Genomic DNA, 20048 nt, shown 5'->3' with positions numbered 1-20048 from the left:
CCCCCCAGCAGACCAGGCTTTTCTCGCCGACGCCTGGGGTAGAGCAGCTGAGGCGCTGCCGGGTTGTTCCCGCAGCGCCGCTCCTCGGCGCTACTGGACCAACCCGGCAACATCCCAGCTGCTCTGCCCCAGGCGTCCAGATTCAGCCGCTGTTGAAACTGACCAGCGGCTGACTACAGGAAGCCCGAGGCAGAGCTGCTCTGCCCCGGGCTTCCTGTGATCAGCCGCTGGTCAGTTTCAGCAGCGGCTGAGTTGAACACCTGGGGTAGAGCAGCTGGGGTGCTGCCGGGTTGGTCCCCGCAGCGCCGAGTTGCGTTGCTGCGGGGACCTACCCGGCAGCGCCCCAGCTGCTCTGTCCCAGGTGTCCAGATTCAGCCGCTGTTGAAACTGATCAGTGGCTGATTCCAGGAAGCCCGGGGCAGAGCAGCTGTGCCTCAGGCTTCCTGTAGTCTGCCGCTGGTCAGTTTCAACAGTGGCTGAATCTGGAAGCCAGTTCCGACTTACATACAAATTCAACTTAAGAACAAATCTACAGTCCCTATCTTGTACGAGTCCCGGGGACTGCCTGTACTCAATACTCAGCCTCCTACCTGCTGTTGATCTTGGGTCTTGTGGTTTTTTTATATTCTTTAATTCCTTTCTCAGTTACCAGTGCCTTTCTCTCCTACATGTTTTCTTTCATACTGTTCTGCAGCTAATTCTTATTCTTGGTTGCCAAGTTCTGTACAGCTCAGTGTGAGACCCACTTCTCCTCTTGCCTTCCCTCTCTCTTCCCCACCCCCTGAGATAAAAAGCATCTGGAAAGAGGAACTACTAGGGAATTCCTGTTGTCTGTCTGCAGTACTGCTAGGTGAGGGAATCCAATTTAGGGATGTGAATGACTAGTCCTCCCCTCTCTCCCCCCGCCTCTATCAGAGGCAGCAAGGGGGTGGGGACAGAAAAAGGGGCACTTCAAAGCAGCAGCCTTGCATGAAGCCTGGGACGAGACCCCGGCCTCCAAGTGGCGCTGCTGCTTTGAAATGGTACATGCATGCGGATTCCAGGGTCTGCTGCTTTGAAATGCCGCATGCAGCCGGGAGGGAGAGGGGCAGATGGGAGTTCCCAGGCTCCCTGCGGCATTTCAAAGTGGCAGTGCCGCATGGAGCCGGGGATTAGCTGGGGACTGGCTCCATGCAGTGCTCGTGCTCCCTGCGGCGCTTTCGCCTTTCAAGTATAGCAACAGCCATAGGGATGGCTGGAGTACCAGTGCTGGCTCATTCCGCTGCGGGGCGCGGGAGAGAGGGGGGGCAAGACCGGAGCGTCACAGGCTGGATCAAGGCAAGCTGCAGGTGCTAGGTTCCCATCCCTCCCCAGCCTTAAAGTCTTGTAAGGGTATATCTAGACTACATCCCTCTTTCGAAAGAGGGATGTAAATTAGACCTATCGAAATTGCAAATGAAGCCAGGATTTGAATTATCCCACGCTTCATTTCGTCACTCTAACAGGAGGCTTGGATACACTCAATGAAATCACACCGGGTGCGTAACTATAAGAAGTTTTATTGCCAGGGCATATTACACCTCACAGCCTTCACGCATTACTAAATATGTGCTTTTCACTGTGGAAAAGCAAGCAATGAAGCAAGCAAGAATCCAATGTTTATACCCTTCTGCTACAGACAGTCCTGGACCCTCTGTCCGTGCTCTTGAGGGCTAGTGGCGGGTGCTGCTCTAGCATGGGGAGTTCCTGGGCACCCACACAGCCTAGGTCCACAGGTGAGACTGTTCGCTCAATTAGTGCCTTTTGACCATCTTCTAATTATTTTTCTTAGGGATGTAAACATCCACAAACAAGTTTCTAGCAGGAAACACCACTGCTATCTAATTCTGATACATCATGTCCTTGGGCCAAATTATCTTATAACTTGCTTATGTTGCAAGCTCATCACCAGTTAAAACTGGCTCACTGCTGACTCGAGCCAGACTGTCTGCGATAAGGTGCAGGGGTAACTGGCGGTCAGCCCTGACACATTTGCATAATCGCGTCACAACGTTCTTTAGAAAAACACTATTTTGAATTGAATAATACAGGATCTTTTGAAAAAGGCTTTTCTTTTTGAAAGATCCGCGTCTAGACTGCGGTTTCACTTTTGAAATAGCATTTTTTAAAAACACTGTGATGCTATTATTGAATATTTTAAATAGAAAGGCGGGGTAAAAATATTTAAATAAATAAATCAAATAAATTATTTAAATGAAGTGTGGGAAATTCAAATCTCGGCTTCGTTTGCAATTTTGATATGTCTAATTTACATCCCTCTTTCGGAAGAGGGATGTAGTCTAGACATACCCTAACTGTTGTTGTAAGCTCTATCTTCTATATACATATGAGTGCTAAAAATAAATAAGGAATTAAATACAAGCCTGAGGCTAAGACCTTACATTTGAACTGCCTTTATATGGCAGACTAGTTCATTAACCAGTTCTCCAGGCAATTGAGAACTTCCGATATTTTTTGTATTCAATATATGCTAGTATTATAACTGAAGACTTTTCACCTTCCTAAGAATGAAGGAATTTGTGTTCTTACCTGGAGGGTGATTGTGCAAGAACTTCTGGAGAGACAGATTCTATGCTGCAGGGCAAAAGTTGAATTAAGATATGCAATTTCAGCTCTGTCAGTTGCGTAGCTGAAGTTGAAATAGCTTAATTCGGCTTTTGGTGCTGTCTGCACAGCAGGAAGTTGAAGGAAGAACACTCTCCTTTTGACTTCCCTTACTCATGAAATTAGGGTTACAGGAGTCAAAGTAAGAAGTCCTCCATCTTGACATTATTTCGATATAACAGCTTGCTGTATAGACATACCCAATGTGTTTCCCTTACGGTACTTGTTGACTATTGGTCTTGTGCCGGTGGGCAGATGGGATCCTGACCACTGCTCTGCCACAGTGGCCCCTGACCAATCGGTGGTAGGCAGGTTGGTCTGGAGCAGGCCCTGTCATGATTGTCAGCAGGATTCCTGCCCTACAGACCTGGCAGGACCGCTGCCCTGTATTGACTCAGCAATTGTTGACTTGTTAAACAATTCAATTTTAATTTAATATCTGTTTGGAGTGAGTATTTCACAAACTGATACACTGCATGTTCTTTGTTTGACACAAAAGTCTTTCTCTTTTATGTCACAGGAGAGCCTTGTCTAACTTCATCACTTTTCTTTAACTTGTACAAAGGGTTCTGATGACTTGGTGTATTTCAAGTGACTTGTTTTTAGAATAAATAAGTTTAGTATAGTTTTAATAAAGTCTACTTTTGTTTTAAATTTCTTCCTATGAGGATGACATAAATTAAGAAATAAATAATAGTTTGTTAAATGTTGTTATAATATTCTCTCTCTCTTTCTTTTTAGCTGTATGGGGCAACTTTATCAACATGAGGTAATACATTATTTTGTACCAGTATTTTTATCTGAAACAAGGTTATTTCTGTTACCATCTCATCATGCCAGCTCTTAACAGTAATCATCATAGACTCTGTTCCTGTAATAAAAAGGCCTTAAACGTTAGAGAACTACCACAGGATTGTGAGTGTCTTCGTTGGCAGGGACAAAAAATGCTGAGTTTCTTCCTCTTCATTCCCCTGGAGTGGAAGGATTTCCAGGATAACAAGCAAGGATTTGCAGCTCATTAAATCTGTTGTGCTAGATGAGCCATTGTCTCTAATCGCCCTTCTGTCCACACAAGGAAAACTTCTGTCCAAAGCTTTCTAGCAGACATATCTGAAGGTGTATAGGCTTGATCTTAGGTTTTGTTTCAACCTAGCACCCAGTTTAGTACAGCACCATTGTGGATTAGCCACATGGGTTTGACACAGCCTGGATGGAGTATCCCCACCTAACTACAATGGAGTCACTTCCTCTGATGTGTGGAAGATTCCTGCTGCTGCCTGCAGCCTTGAATCAAGGAGGGTTCATTGTGTGTTGAGACAACTCAAGGAAATTAATTTTGATTGTAAGACATGATCTTATGTGGGAATATCCCCGTTGAGTTAACTTTAGGGGAGAGACCATCTACATAGCCTCATTCCATAGAAGTGGAGTATTTGGATATGCCATCTCTGACTAAATGGGTGTGTTAAGAAGGGAAAAACGCACAATAAAACTGCAGTTTCTTTGTTCTCAAACTTACAGCATATGAACCCACTACAACAGATTTGACTGAGATTGCTTTAAATACCTTTTACTGTCTTGTGTTTTTGGTTAAGTTTTTCCTTAATCACTTACTACAAAGGAAACAATCATTTGTTCCACAGATGAACAGTAATGTTATGAACATGGTCTATTTTCAGAAAAATATCTGACACAGTAATTATTGAAAATTACTGTATGTTACTCCTGAATAATATTCTGATGATACTGTGTTAACCTGCAGTCAGTTTTTGCTGCTGCTACAGTTAGTGGCTGACTTTTGTAAAAAGATTCTCTAGAACCTGATGGTTCTACTTAATACTGTACTCCTTCCTGGGGCAAAACTACAGAAGTCAGTGGGAATTTTTCCTGAGTCAGGTATGCTGGATGGACTTACTTTTTAAGATTTTTTTTTTCCCCAGAATGATGAGTAGAATTGTTGTTCTGATTTCTAACACTGTGGTATGTGTGTGTGTTGTTAACAAAGGGCCTTCTGTTTCTCTAGGTGTAATGACTCTTGGTTCCATTTAAAGGAGCTCTGTTTTACTTGAAAGAACTCCATTTTGCATTGGCTGCCCATGAAACCTCTAGTATGCAAAAACTTGCCACTGTAAATCACGTTGAATAGTTCCATAAGCTGTCTGAAATGAAAATTAAGTTGAAACAAGGATTCATGCAAACTTAAGTAAAATCACATAGGCTTGAAGTACACTAGCAAATTATGTTTATTAAACTGTGTTGCTCAGAATGGGGAAAATCCACATACCTGCACAACGCAGTTATGCTGACCTACCTCTTGGTTTATGCAGCTTTATGTTGATGGGAGGATTTCTCGCAGCAGCTACGTTCCTGGTCCTCAGAGTTGGAATACCTACCCTGATGGGAGAAGCCCTTTGTAGGCATAGGTACCGTCTTCTGTGAAGCTCTTTAGGTGCACAGCTGCAACCTTTTAGGAGTAGGCAAGCCCTTAAACTAGATGGTGTGCACACAAATTCTTCTGGCTAAGTTTGTAGAAGTTGCTTGCTCAAAGGAAGAATATTACTAATCACTTTAGATGTAATATGCATGTACACTCTAAATGAGATAACAATGAAACCTGTACAAGAGACCAGCTTTATTCTGCAACTTCCTGTCTTGAGGCCACCCTGAAGTATCTCCAAATACATTGGTATGGCTCCACTTTTCCTGAGCAACCTTTAAGTATGTTTTGTCCATAAAGTTGATTAAATGTGTGTAGTAACACATCTCTAACCTGTTTCAAGTAAATGGTTAACTGATTAGCCTGGGCTCATGGTTAACCATCACCATTACACGCCTCCCCCCTGTGCTGCTGTCTCTGTATGAGATGCAGTAACACGGGATAGGGGTGTTATCGTGGGGAGCTGACTTTTAAGCAGGCTCCCTCCATGTATGGGCTCTCACAGAACCCCCACCTCCTGCACCGTGAGCACTGGCTTCTGCCTGCCTTTCCATACTGCTACTTCTGTTATAGCGTGGGGTGGGGGTAGGCGGCTCCTGGCTGCATTGCAGGGGGGCAGGCCACCCTTGGGAATCAGTGCTTGCGGGGGAGCTGGCTTAAAAGCTGAAGGCGTTACCCATAGAATTTTTATTATAGGTTGGGAAATGAAGAATTCATCTTAACTTTCTGATCCTAAATCAGTGGTGGGCAACTTGCAGCCTGTGGGTCTCTTGCATCCCACTGGGGCTCCACTTGTGGCCTGCGAATCCCCTGGCTGGCCCCCTCCCAAGTGTGCTTCTGATGCACTGGGGCAGTGGAACCCTGTACTTCCTATTTCTCCCTCCATCCCTCCCTCCCAGCATTTTTGGAATGCTCAAATTGGCTGATTCGTGCGCCGTCCTAATTTTTCCCCTTCCCTCCCAGAGTTTGAACTCTGCAAATCAGTGTGAAAGAGTCATGTGCTGGAGAGGGATTGACAGAGGCGGGGGCTGTGGGGCCACAGGTGGTCCCCAGTGGGTATGGGGCTGCTACAGCCCACTGAGATGGAGGGCTGCTCATGTGACGTACTCACAATTCGTGATGGCCCATTATGTCCTAGATTGAGCTTGCAAATTCAGCAGTTGGAAAAAATATATTTTGTTACACTGAAACAGTAAATATACACCCTTGCAAGCCATTTTAATCACGATTTCTAATACAGTTGCACTACAAGTATATTTTTGGAGGAGGTGACTTATCCTGTGATGGGATGAGTAACTAGATTAGCTTTTTATATTGAACTGAATATTTAATGTAATGTGGAATCTATCATGTTGATCAAAAGTGCTAACTTTGGACCTGACTGAAAGCCCATTAAAGTAATGGAAAGGCTCCAGTTAACTTGAGTAAACATTGGATCAGAAGGTGGTCATTTGCTCTTTGTTTATGTATCTCTAGAGAACCCATTCTAAAGTCATAACTTTTTAAAGGAAATATTAAAAAATATAGGAACGTATTTGAAATGTAGCTTACTTGATTTGTTCATGGTTTTTTTTCCACTCTCAACAGGTCTATTCAAGACAACGGGGATCAGAAAGTTGAAAGTAAGATAGAGGAGGTCAGTTTATTAGGTGGTTAATGTCCTTGTTTATTTGTTTAATTTTCTTTTTATTAGAATATTTTACTTTATTACTCTTCCACTAATATAACCCTCAGCATTAGGTCTCATGTCTATACTGTTCTTCATTATAAATGGACCCAAACAGGTTCTAGCACTGATCAGTTATTTCCCTGCTTTCCCTACACTTTTCTCAGAACTCTGAAAATCTAATCCTGTTTGCCAGAGTGTCTTCCTAACTATCCCTGTCCTGCTAGGAATTGAGTCTTTATCAAAATTAAGATTGCTATGCCAACTCCTTTTTCTGTCACACCTCCAAAAAATTAAGTATATTCAACTTTTAGCAAGCATTTTACTACTGTATTTTAAAATTTTCACGTGTGCATTGCTTTGTTTTTAACTCTTGAGAAGATTAACCAATTATTTAAACAATGAAATACTATGTTGATGAGCACAACAGAAGAACTTTATAAATTTGTACTAGGTTTCCAGTTCAATAGTACTGAAAAATGAAAGTTGAGTAGCATATATAGACAAGGTTGTGTGACTGTTTAGTTTTAGGTGAGGTGAGGCGATCAACAGTGTGATAGGAGAAATCTGGTGAATCAATCTCGAAAGAACTGTATACCACCTGTTAGTTCGAATCTGATTTGAAGCCTGTTGAATTTACTTGATGTCTTTTCATTAACTTCAGTAAGCTTTGAAACAGGCTTTTATGCCTAAAGTATGCTTTTGACATTTTGGATACAACTGCAGTAGGTTTTTTTTAAAGTTTAGAAATGCTGTTTTTAACTTACTTTTTTTTTTAAGATTTACAAATCTGTGACTATCCAACATGCAAAAATTATTGTAAAAATCTTGAGCAATAAAAATTCTCTAGAGCTTGCTGAAAGTACCTAGACCTTAATTACACCACCTTTATTCACACTGTGTAATACTTTTCTCTTAGAATCAAAAGGATTGCTTATTGAAATATTACTCAGTGTGAGTTACTGAATTAATAAGCCTAAATTATAGTTCATAGTGGGGTGAGGGGGATGAATAACACAATGCACAATTTATTTCAGTTCCTAGAAGCTGTTAGTTATGAAAATCTAACCTGTCAGTATTTTTTAAAGCAGTAAATCCACAGTTTAATGGATGCTGGTGCTAGTGATACTATTTCAGGTGATACTGAAGAGATGCTCAGGTTAAATTTAAAAATTAAATTGGGACCAAGTGTTTATAAAACATAAAACCAAAAGAAGTATGCTCAGAGTTCATCTCCCTTGTTTAAAATTCAAAGCTGTCATTACATGATAAAGAATCTGGAAGTCAAACTAATGTAATTTATCACAGTCTGTGTGCAGAGAGTTAATCTAAGAACATAGATATTAGTGGGTAAACTGCATTTTAAAATTTTTCCCTTTTCCCCAGTGTGTCTATAACAATCTAGTTGAAGAAATGTTTAGAACATTTTTAAATGTTTCATTGTCTCTTTAAAAGTGAGGCCCTGGCAACTTTTAGTCTTTAAAGTAATTTTCACAAGAGTTACAGGTGTTACTAAAATCCATCACATGTGGAGTATGTATAATTATATTGCTAGCCTAAACTTCCCTAACAAATTAAATTCATTTCATGTGTTGTCCTAAACTACTGTTTACTGCTGCTACATGCTTTTTAAACAGCTACACTTCATGCTCTGCATGTCAGTAATAGTTGGAGTAATTCCCTGTGTTTGTAACAGATTCTTTTTCTTTTTTGTAAAATGTTTGGCATAAATTGGCACGAAAGACTCTGTATACATGAAAATTATTCTGATTTTTGGCGATATAAGATAGCCACCTCTATAATAATCTTTATTGTTTTTTCTTTTTCTGAGATGTAAGTTCTTGTAGCTTTCTTTAAAGAATTACTGTTATTCCTAATTTAGGCTGTTGCACCTCTGAGAGAGAAAATCAGAGACCTGGAAAAAAGGTATGTCTGTTTTTGTGGTGTTGGGGTTCATTCTGCAGTGCTAAGTTTCATTTGTCCTAAATGAGCTTTGGGGTCTTCTCTAGAAACACACAAATATTATGCTCAATAACATCAGACATGTCCTGTTTATTAGTAAGCACTAAGATCTGGTCTATACTACTCAGCTAAGTTGACCATAAGGTAGCTTATGTCAACCTAATTATGTCAGTGTGAGTACTATAGTCTTGCTCCTGCTGATGTAAGTGCCCTACTATACTGCTATAATAACTCTGCCTCCATAAGAAGTGTAGTGCTAATATTGGTGTAGTCAGGGCAATGCGGTGTCCATATAGGCACTGCATTACTTACATCAGCTAATGGCTGTCATTAATTTCATAGCTCCACTGTACAGCAGGAGGCTTACAATCGGAGCTGTGAAATTGACAAGAGGAGCTGGTAGGTTCTTAACTAAGAAATTGAACACTGCACTGAGCTCTCAGCTAGAGCTCCCATGGCTCTCCTTCTCTCCTCCAGACATGAAAGCCCCAGTTGTGAGCCCAGTGCAAGACTCAGTGTCTCAGCAGGAGCTTACCAGTCTTTCTTGTTGATTTCACAGCTTCAGCTTTAAGCCCCTGAGCCCTTGCCTGAGTGTGAGGCAGCCATAAAATTGATGAGAGACTGTATGGCTCTGAGCCGAATCCTAGGCTGGTTATCTCCCTAGTGAAGTAGTCTGGGAGGGCTTCAGCTATGAACCCAGCTACCTTCCAGGCTCTAAGCCCGGAGTAGGGAACCGCAGGCCTGGGGGGCCAAATGTGCGTGATCTCCCCACCCCCCGCATTGGGGAGCCCACACTGGTGCTCCAGCCTCCCTGCTACTCTGCCACAGGGCTGGAGCACACAAAATCTGCTAGGCTGCCCCCTCCCTTCCCAGGCTCTGGTGTGGGAGGGGAATGTGGGGAGTGCATTTCTTCTCAGTTAGGAGCCACATCAGTGAGGGGTTGGTTTTGTTTTTTTGCTTCTCACTTGTGTGCAGCCCCTGGCTGCTTTTTCTGTGATGGGCAGCCTCTGACCCAAAAAAGCTTTCCCAGCCCTGCTTTAAGCTCCCCACAGAGCTAACTAGCTAGAACTCAATTGCTGGGAGCTGAGAACTTGAACTGAGCTGGTCTCCAGCATGAGCCGAGGGTCTCTAAACCCTCCATACCTGCGCTTTGTGCACTGAGAATGGTCTCTTTGAAGTCAATGGGATTACTTGCTGTTTGTGAAATAAAGTTCCTGTGTGAGAAACCCTAAGGAGAAGGTGTGTTTTTGCCTTAAACAATATTGCTAGAAATGTAGCCATGTTAGTCTGGTGTAGTTGAAACAAAATACAGGACTAACAAGATGGTTTATTAGATGATAAGCTTTTGTGGGCCAGATCCACTTCCTCAGAACAAATAGTGGAAGAAAATAGTCACAACCATATATACCAAAGGATACAATTTTAAAAAATTGAACACATACATAGTCCTGTAAATCAACACAGGCGCCAACTATCTTACCCATTACAAAGATAGCTTCCCCAATTATCACCTCTAATGCCATTAGCTCACAGACATTTACCTTTTCCACACTTCCCTCCTCCCATCCCCCTTCTGTTCTGAAATGTGATTTGTCCTTTTCATATGTGTTCAATTTTTAAAATTGTATCCTTTGGTATATATGGTTGTGACTATTTTCTTCCACTATTTGATCTGAGGAAGTGGGTCTGGCCCACGAAAGCTCATCATCTAATAAACCATCTTGTTAGTCTTTAAAGTGCTACATAGTCCTGTATTTTGTGATAGGAATATGTGACCCTTATTTACTAAATCCTAATATGAGCACTAATGTAACTAATCAAACAGGGTGACTTTGTTTGTAACATACAGATATTAACTACACATTGCCATCAGTAGATACTGTATGACATACTGCCATAAAGTTCTATACATTGTCTCTTGTCTTCAGCTGATTGTTATTAAACTAAGTACAGTGGAACCCCGTTTATCTGTCCCTGAATTATTTGGCTCTCCATACTAACCAAAATCTCCAGTACATACAAGGAATACAGGAAATATACACTTCAGTCCATCACAATGGAGCTTGCATTGTCAGCCTCGGACTGAAGCACTTTGCCCATTCTCCGAATTATCCAAATTTTTAATTACTGTATCTGATCTGACCATAGTCCCAATTAGATCAGATAAACGGGTTTCTGTCTATGTAATTAATCTTTAACTGTAGCAAAAGCGTTTCTTAGTTGATCTACTTGATTTAGAGCTGCTATCTGCCCTGTCCTTTCTGTATGGGTCTGTGTGTCATGATGGCTTGATGAGTTTAAATTTTTTAGTAATGTTACATTTTGGTACAATATGTCAAATTAAGATGTATTTCTTTTTGCATCAGAGCCAGTAGGTTATTTAGCTTTTGGGAAGGATGAACATACATAACTTTGTATTTGGAGTATGTGTGAAGTGTATTGTCAATAGGTTGTATTTCAGATGTTGTTTTGGTGTGCCTGCCATTAAGGAAGAAAATACTTACATTTACCCCTCTCTGAGCCTAATTTTGGTATTATGAAATCGCAAGAGATGGGCCTGACTCTCCACTTTTGTGTCTGCGTAGTAATTTATACTCATGCAAAGTGAGTGCAAAATGTGTACCGATGAAAAAGTAATGTCAGGGGCAATTCTTGGCATATATTCACTTCTGTTCATGCCACTGACTCACTTTACCCACAAATTGCAGCATCAGACTAACTGGAGAGGAAGGGTGGTGATTATTTAAGTTGCCTGTTATGACATTTACTTAAAAATGACCTGAACTACTGAAGTATTGCCAGGACAAAAATGCTGTTTAATTGAAACACAACACAAACTCACTTGATGTTCTCATAATACAGCACACCATCTAAAAATCCTATTTTCAGCAGTTGTTCTGGTTTCAGTCTCCTGTGAAGTCATCAGCATCAGTTCTCCAGCTCTGTAGGCACAAACCCTGAAAAATCTATGCATTATTTTTATTTGTAACTCATAATTCAATCTCCTTACCTTATTTTTATTAAATGCAGAACAATTTCTTGTGGTGGCTCAGATTTTTTTTCTTTACGAGGATAATAGCAGTTTAAAAGCAATTTTCCATAAAGTTAATCTAAGTAAACACACATTTGAGTGTTTTCAGTGTTGTGTTCTGTCCTATTGTATAAGCGTAGTGAGCTAATTTTTGTGACAAATTTCACAAAGTAGATTTGGGTTGGTTTAAATCACCAAAAAAAAATTGTTTATTAAATTGTTTCCTACTGATACTACTTCACATTTTTCTTAAATAATGGTGCAGATCTGCTCACTAAAACATGATAATTTACCACTCAGTACAACATTTTATAACATCTAAGAGGTTTATTTTGTGTAACTTTTTTAGATAACTTGATTTTATTAATTTAGGAAATAGTGCATAATACTCATTACCTGTGTCAAGCTGCAGATGCAGCAGCAGTACATTAGAGATGGTGAAAACTAAATCACACACACATACAAAGTAGCACTTATATTTTATTAAAATAAATTTTAAATCTTACATAAATGTTTCACATGTGCAATTGTAGCTGTCTCCTGAGTTGCCAGCTGAAGGCTGTCCTTAAACTTTTTTTAATATATCCAAATGTTATTTAGTCTTAACAGACAAGTCCTCAGAAACATATGGTATACTTAAAACTTCTACAACTAGCTCTCTTATGCTGTTTCATTCTTGCAACTACACCTTGCATAAATCTTCTTGCACTGCTTACACTTGAAACGTTTTCCGTTGTTAACCTAGGGACGGAATTTCTTTAAAATATTCCCAGACAGGGGGTCTCTTACGCCCAGAAGCCATGACATTTTTTCTGTGGCAAAAGTGGGGGAGTATAAGAAGCTGTGTGCGTGATGAATGACTTCCCTTTTTCTACTCCAACCACTCCACTGTTCCTTTCTGTGCTGCCTCTGTCCTTTCCTATAGTCTCTGTCTTTAAGACAATATCTTAACTCTTCTGTCATTCTCGGCCCGGGTCCGCCACCACATAAGTACTGAACAAAAACAATCCTATATAGCCTGCTGTCTTTGCACATATTACTTTAATCTGCTGAAAAACAATTTGAAAGCCCAGAACTTACAAGAAGCCCAGAGCTGGTAGTTAGGCTGGACAGTCTAGAGCCATTAATTCATTTTTATGACACTGTAAGTGTAGCATGTTTGTGATGAGATTTAATTGTAATGATTATTTTTAAATGAGAAATTTAGTATTGATGAGCTTAAAAATCAAAGCAATCCAATTTTTTAATTTTTTTAAAATCAATGATTTTTTTTATCAACCCTGGTATGTATATGGAGGAAAATTTGTCACCCACTCACCTAAATAAAGCTTAATTTAGTTTTTCTTCTTGTTTTAAAATGTTCTGTAGTTTCACCCAGAAGTATCCACCAGTGAAATTTCTATCTGAAAAGGACCGTAAAAGAATATTGGTAAGTCAGTATTTCATCAGGGCTCCTGCTCTGGAAATAAGAGACATTGGCTTAGAATTGTGTTAATTAATTCTGTGACCTTAATAGAAGTTTGAGGAATCTGGAAGATTTGTGGTCGTTTTGTTGTGCAATACGGTACATACTACATCGGTTCACAGCATATGGAAAATAGGCTTGGTCACTGGATTGGTGGTGTGACTTAAGTGGGTTTCTGCTGTCAGCCTGCAACATCTTAGACCTGTAATGGCTCTTAATTTGTTTTTCAGAAGGACCCTTACCTCTATTCCCAGCTGGTGGAAATTTTCTGATATTGGAATTCTTCTGAAAAGTGGTAGTGGTTTAGAGTGTGTAGTGTTAGAAAAACCTGTCCAAACAACGCTTAGTGAGAGTCTACTGTGAAGCCAGAGTTCAAGATGCCCCGTGGTCTCTCTTGCTCAGTTTTTAAACAAAAAGAGAGAGCGAGAATCCAGGCTCCAGGAATTGTGTGTGCAAGGAGGTCCTGTAGAGAACATTCCAGGGTGCATCACAGGCAGAAGAGAGGAAGTTGTGACAGGCCATTCTGGTGCTCCAAGAAATCTATGCTGCTGCACTGGCCCATAGATTCCTTTGAAACAGGTTGGAGGTTCACTCTGTCCTTAATTCTTCTGTTTTGTGTGCCAGCTCTGTCTGGGGTATAGAAATGAGCCTTCCTGTGAATTCTTAGGAGGTACAGAGTATACAGAAGCCTGTATCATGCAAACGTGTTCAGAATGTTTGCTGCCCTTATAGGGATTGGGGAGTGCTCACCAGCCTTTTTGTTGTCTGACAGTTTCATTGCATTGATAGACTGTAGATGTCAAGAAGGTCAGAGTCTGAGGAAGAAGTGGAGCTTTCAGGCAGCTGAGGTCATTATATAGATTGCTCTGGGTATCAGAGTGCAGATTTTAAACTAGGTATTGAATTGAATGGGGAGCAAGTGTAAAAGAGAAAGCGAGGTGATGAGGTGTTTTTAGTGACCTGTGAGCAAGCAGGTGGGCTGATATATGCAATCTGTACTCTGGAGTTTGCTCCTGCTTCTAGTTTGATTCAAGATGCAATTTAAGGTGTGTTAAATCCAAGAAGTTCTTTGTTTTTTCTCCTCAGTACCTTAGGGTACGTCTACACTAGCTCGTTAATTCGAGCTAGGTAGGCAGATGAGGCGACCAGAGTTGCAAATGAAGCCCGGGATTTAAATATCCCGAGCTTTATTTGCATGTTCCCGTCCGGTCGCCATTTTGAAATTTCACTAGCCTGAACTCACTGCCGTGCAGCTACACACAGCAGTGAAATGTTAATTTGAACTAAGTCCAGTGAGTTCAGACTAGTGAAATTTCAAAATGGCGACCGGTCGGGAACATGCAAATAAAGCTCGGGATATTTAAATCCCGGGCTTCATTTGTAACTCCGGTCGCCTCATCTGCCTACCTAGCTCGAATTAACCAGCTAGTATAGACATATCCTCAGAGACAATCTTTCCGCTCATATTCTTGCGTGGCAGCTGAGCCTACTCAAGCTGACAGCTCTTAGATGTGTCCATTTAGGGTTAGGGTTCCTCACTGAGTTCATTTTCCCTATCATTCTGGTCCAACAGAGCCGAAGTTTATTGAATTCTTTGCCTTGCTGCTAGACCTGTCTGTTTATCCTTGCTCTTTCTGAAAAGATGGGTAGTTAATGGGTTTTTTTCCTTTCACGGAAAGGTTCTTAAAATGGTTGATGTCAATTAAGGATCAGCACTGTGTTTTTTCTAAATAATTCTGACATGGGATATCCATTGTCCTGAATTTGACTGAAAGTGCCGGAAAGGACTGCAACCAGTCTGCATGACAACTATACAAATGTCTTAAGTGTTTCAGATAGAGATGAATTGTACACTGTTTTAATGCATTTTAATAATTGTTGAAGACATCAACTATTTTATAATACTATTGAAGTGGTAAGTACATGTATTCTAGCCACACGGTGCTAGTGTGTCCTCAAGCACTAAGTATCAGGTCTGCAGCTTTGAATACAAAATTATTGATCTGCAATAGAATGGATTTGGGCTCTGTTGTGATTTTATAAGGCAGCTGTGTTTTGAAATGAAGTGTGTCCAGCCTATCATTCTGAAATACTGTGATTGCTGGAAGATTATATGTGGACAACTTAGGTGCTAAAATCATCCTTTTCTTATTTTTGATGTAGCCTTAAGTGAATTAAAATAATGTTACATGAATTCAATGATTGTTTACTTTTCTGGGGAAATTCAGCTCCTTTTCCAAATCATTTATGTGAACCCTTACATTAATCAAGATAATCTACATTTGCCATAAAATCCCTTAATAACATTTCAAAATGACTGCATAGTTTTTTAAAAAATTAAAATTGGGTTTGTGCCCTGTTTTGCTTAGTTGGGATGATATGAGAGCTCTTAAACATTTGCCTGTTTTTTTAAAATGTTTTTTCACTGTACTTAAGAAATATCAGAAGTTTTGAGTCAAGCCTTCTCTGGATCCTTGCATAGAACTGGTACCAGGGGTTTCTTGCACCTTGGTCAAAGGAGGTGAGTTGTGGAGTCTTCCACAGAAACCAATTTTGTCCTGAAACCGAGAATGTGGTTTAGCTAGACTGCAGTATTTCGTTAAGCTTCTGGGGCACTATCTGACATTAACTCATCCAGTGCAGATCCCCCTTTCTTTTGTTGTTCATTCTGCCTAATGGAGGGCAGCTGTCTGTCCCAATCTCATTGCTAAGACTCCTCCACCCTCTCCTTGCTGTATTAGACATTAGAGGCCCTAACCCTATTCTCCACCTTCTTGAACAGATGCCTTCTCCTAATCTGCCTTCAGATCCAGTTTATCTGGGGACTGGCTTCCTTACTAAACGATTACCTGCACTGGACATGTGCTTCCAGTAGAGGCAAGCAACAAAAGAAAAAAAGAAATATAAATACACCAACTAAAAATTCCTCCTTGGTTCAGATTTCACTGATCTGTGCCACCATCATACCAGTAATCCTGAATTTCTAATATGAAGTAAAACAGCTGTGGGATAATGGGAAGGGAACTTTCAGGACTTTTATGGAAGAAAATAGGAGAAGCTATAGATCAGGTGTCAGGTAAATAACTAAGGCAAATAGAAGATTATTTTCCTACTTTTTAAAAAAATAAGTTTGCATGGCACAGTTTATTTTTAGTAAATGTGTTGGGAAAATGAATATTTTGGCTTTTATTAACTAGAAAAGGATTTCAATAATCGTTATGATCCTTTTGATAACATTTTATCAAATTGTCATGTTATCCTTTAATTCTAATTGTCAATAAACGAATCCAGCAAATCCTTTTGCTGTGTAATTTGCCAGGGCATTAGTAATCATTGAAGTGCACTGATGATACAGAAAGTGTATAATTAGAGATCCTTGTTAAATCTGATCTTGATCATAGTTACATAATACAGTGAACCCTCGCTACTTCGCGGTTCGACCATCGCGGATTCACGACTTCGCGGACTTTTTTCATTACATTATGTATATACGTGAATCCGCGATGGTCGAACCGCGAAGTAGCGAGGGCTCGCTGTATACATGTTAAATATACATGTCCCTACTTCGCGGATTTTCAACTATCGCGGTCGGGTTTGGAACCTATCTACCGCGATAAACGAGGGTTCACTGTACATCATATTAGATGTACTAGTGGATCAGGTCAGTTGATTTAGACCTCTCTTATTTTAACTGTCTTTGGCAGTGGCTATGTTGTTTGTACATTCATGGAAAATAGCTTGTAAGGCCTAGAGAAAATAATTGCTTCCACAAATGTCCATTAGAACATGTCATGCAGCATAGAACACCTCTTTGTTGAAGAAATCCTACAATAATTTTGTTCACTGATTCACTGTTCTTTAAGGTTGAGCTGCAGAAGCTAAAAAAGGTCTTTTTGTATTTCTTAGCACTTTAGGAAAAGTGTGTGGAAAGTTTACATCTGAAGGCTTTTTCTTGACTATAGAATTTCAGAACTTGTCTATCCTGTAACATTGTAGATGACAGAAGAACTAGCAAAATTGCCAGATAACTTGAGAGAATCAGAGGGCAAGAGGTGTAAGACAGTTTAGAGCGCATTTCTTTTTAACTCTACACTTCACAGCCTTATGGAAGAAAGGAGATCTTTAAAGATTTGACATCCTCATTCTTTTGAATAAGATGAGAGCACTTTGAATAGTTAAATTCATCCCACCCCATGACATCCTCGATCAAAGCCAGGAGTAGACAAGATTTAATTGTAGTAATATCAGGAATGTTGCGTGGAATTTATTTTGGTGTGTGTGTGGGTGTGGCTTTTTGTTTTTGTTTTTGTTTTTTTTTAAACCACACAGCTGGCTCCAAAACCCAGGATTCTCTTGACACCTTTCTTGAAGTAAGGATAACTGGGAATATTTTCCATGCTTTCTGCTGTTTTCCAGTGCATGAAGGGCACAAGCCCAGTTTAAGGGTAAGGCAGGCAGGGAAGAAAAAAATTGAATCTTACAATATTCTCCAAAATGGCCTTTGTTCAACATTTTCAAGCTAGAAGTTTCTCTTGAAATGTTACAGTACCTAAAAACTGGGTCTAAATTTTTAAAAATAAATGAATTTTAAAAGGAAATGGAGTTGTCCCCCCGTGGTAATCAAAATTTGGAAAGTTGCTGTCTTCTGTCTTCGTGTTTGTGGACTTTGTCTGGTGTTTTTGTAAAAAGAAAAAAAATTCATACCCGCTGTCCTAACGCAGATAACTGGAGGAGCAGGGTTTGTGGGGTCTCATCTTACTGACAAACTAATGATGGATGGCCATGAGGTTACAGTTGTGGACAACTTCTTTACGGGCAGGAAAAGAAATGTGGAACACTGGATTGGCCATGAGAACTTTGAACTGATTAATCATGATGTCGTTGAGCCCCTGTACATTGAAGGTGAGTAGCCTGCTTAAACACTGATGTGCTTTGATCTCTGTACTTAATCCCACTTTTCCAGAAGAGGTGCTTTTAGAAATTGGATTTATGTGCATTTTTGTTGCTTGATCTATGTAGGTATGGTCCTCCCTGCTCTCTCAGCCTAGTGGCGATAACCCCTAAGGGGTTCATAAAGATTGTTGCATTGTGAATGTTCTTTCTTCCTGACCAGATGAGAAGAGGAATATTCTCCCCCCAATTTTTGCCACATGAGAATGACCATGCAGTGTCAGACCAAGGGTCCACCTGCCTCAGTATCCTATCTTCTGACTGTGACTATCGCCACTTGCTTCAGAAGGAATAAACAAAACAGGGCAATGAAGTGACCATGTGTCATCTAGTTGCTGCTTCTGGCAGTCACAGGCTGAGATTCATCCATGTCATGGGGTTGCATCCCTGACCATCTGACTAATAGCTATTGGAAAATCTGCCCTCTGTATCCTTACCTGTTTCTTTTTTGAGACCCATTATGTTTTCTTGTGCCATGAGGTCACGATATGGCAGGGGTGGAGATCCCTAATTCTGGTGAATGCACAATTCCTAATTTCCTTTGCAAGCCACCTGTAAAGTAAGATGTGATGTCCCCCTACCTATCCAAACAAGACCCACTCTTGTTATAAAAAATGTAAGCAATCCTACACCTAAAATACCATAAGCAGCAGAACACTTTTTTTATTGTAATTACAGGATGTTGCGCAAGGTGTACTTACTATTATGGGTTTCCTTTGTAATAAAGTGAAATGCGGTAAGGTGATGACAATTTTATTTTAGCCACAGAAGAGATTTTCTCATCACTTTTGTAACGTTGCAGCTATACAATAGTTATATAGTTAGAAGAAAAATGCAGTGAAGGTCTTGTTTTCTCTACTTTTTCTGTATTTCTTATGGATGGAACTTGCAGAAAAATCTCTTGTAAATACATCTCCTTAGAAGTCTTGTGATGGCCTCTGACTATATGCTGAAATAGTTCTGCAGGTGCATGCTCAGTCTGTTTTGACAGTGCATTGGTTCATTTTCTGTCTGTTACTTTAGCCTGTGCTTCCACTGAAGAATAGTGGGATTAGGATCTGATTAATTGGATCTGTGTTCACTGCAGTTACTAGTAGCTTATACATCAGCCAGTTCATTGTCAACTTTCTTACTTTCCCTCCTTCACTGTTACCTTCATTTTAACTAATTATACTTGGTATATTTTCAGATGTTTCAGATCTCTTCTCCGTGTTCCAATTCTATCAGTTTAGATAGGGGGAATCTTTTCTTGAGAACTTTGGCTGTTTTGTTTTTGATATTATTTGACCTTCTTCAAATGAGTTGGAGGGTACATTAAAAATAATAGCTGCTCTAAAGAGCTTAGTCAACATTAGATGCGACACAGTAAGTGTTAAGTAATACAGCAGGTAGTGTGGTGAAGCTGGGAAGGAGAAGTTACTGTAGTAATGTTACATGGCTTTTTTAATTGGAGCGTATTTCATCTCTGGATGGAACACTAAAATTATGATTTACAACTTGTGGGATATATAACAATAGGGAGGTTTAGAGAGAATTTGAATGAGTGCAGGTTTGATGAATACAAGGGTGGGAGGTTGAGCCATGCATAAGGATCAGTCATTCATTTGCTACCTTCCAGACCATTTTTAGAATGTTTAACACAATATCATTTCTTTGGTATTGCAATGAAATAAGATTAAATTCCTTATCTAAAAAGGATATATTCTTGATTGAATTTGATTTTGAATTTTATCCTGAGAAATATGTCTGCCATGTATGTTTAAATAGGTGGCGTGGGGGATTAGCTTTGCATCAGTTTCTAGGGAACAGCTGTGTTGAAGTCCAGCTCTTTGAGCCTCAGCATTTTATCATGAGTATGAATTAACACTCAACTTCTTCAGGTGCATTGGTCCTT

General features: G+C 40.1%; 1 protein-coding gene across 3 annotated transcripts in view; it reads left to right on the top strand.

Annotated features, from left to right (window-relative positions):
* Window positions 1-20048, top strand: part of UXS1 (UDP-glucuronate decarboxylase 1) — a 118159-nt gene that overhangs the window by 41582 nt on the left and 56529 nt on the right. For 2 of the 3 annotated variants that reach the window (XM_025180385.3, XM_075917766.2), the window contains exons 2-6: window positions 3385-3412; window positions 6668-6716; window positions 8629-8672; window positions 13108-13168; window positions 17926-18106. In XM_025180385.3, the coding sequence (XP_025036170.1) occupies window positions 3408-3412; window positions 6668-6716; window positions 8629-8672; window positions 13108-13168; window positions 17926-18106 (340 nt within the window). In that variant the 5' untranslated portion in view covers window positions 3385-3407. Of the gene's footprint in view, window positions 1-3384; window positions 3413-6667; window positions 6717-8628; window positions 8673-13107; window positions 13169-17925; window positions 18107-20048 lie in introns of those variants that run through there. The other variant, XM_075917782.2, reaches the window with a different exon arrangement.

Source organism: Pelodiscus sinensis, chromosome 1 (assembly GCF_052426305.1).
Source record: "Pelodiscus sinensis isolate ZL-2025 chromosome 1, ASM5242630v1, whole genome shotgun sequence".
Classification (NCBI taxonomy): Eukaryota; Metazoa; Chordata; order Testudines; family Trionychidae; genus Pelodiscus; species Pelodiscus sinensis.
Note: the sequence above shows the minus strand (reverse complement) of the source record. Positions and strands in the feature narration are given on the sequence as shown.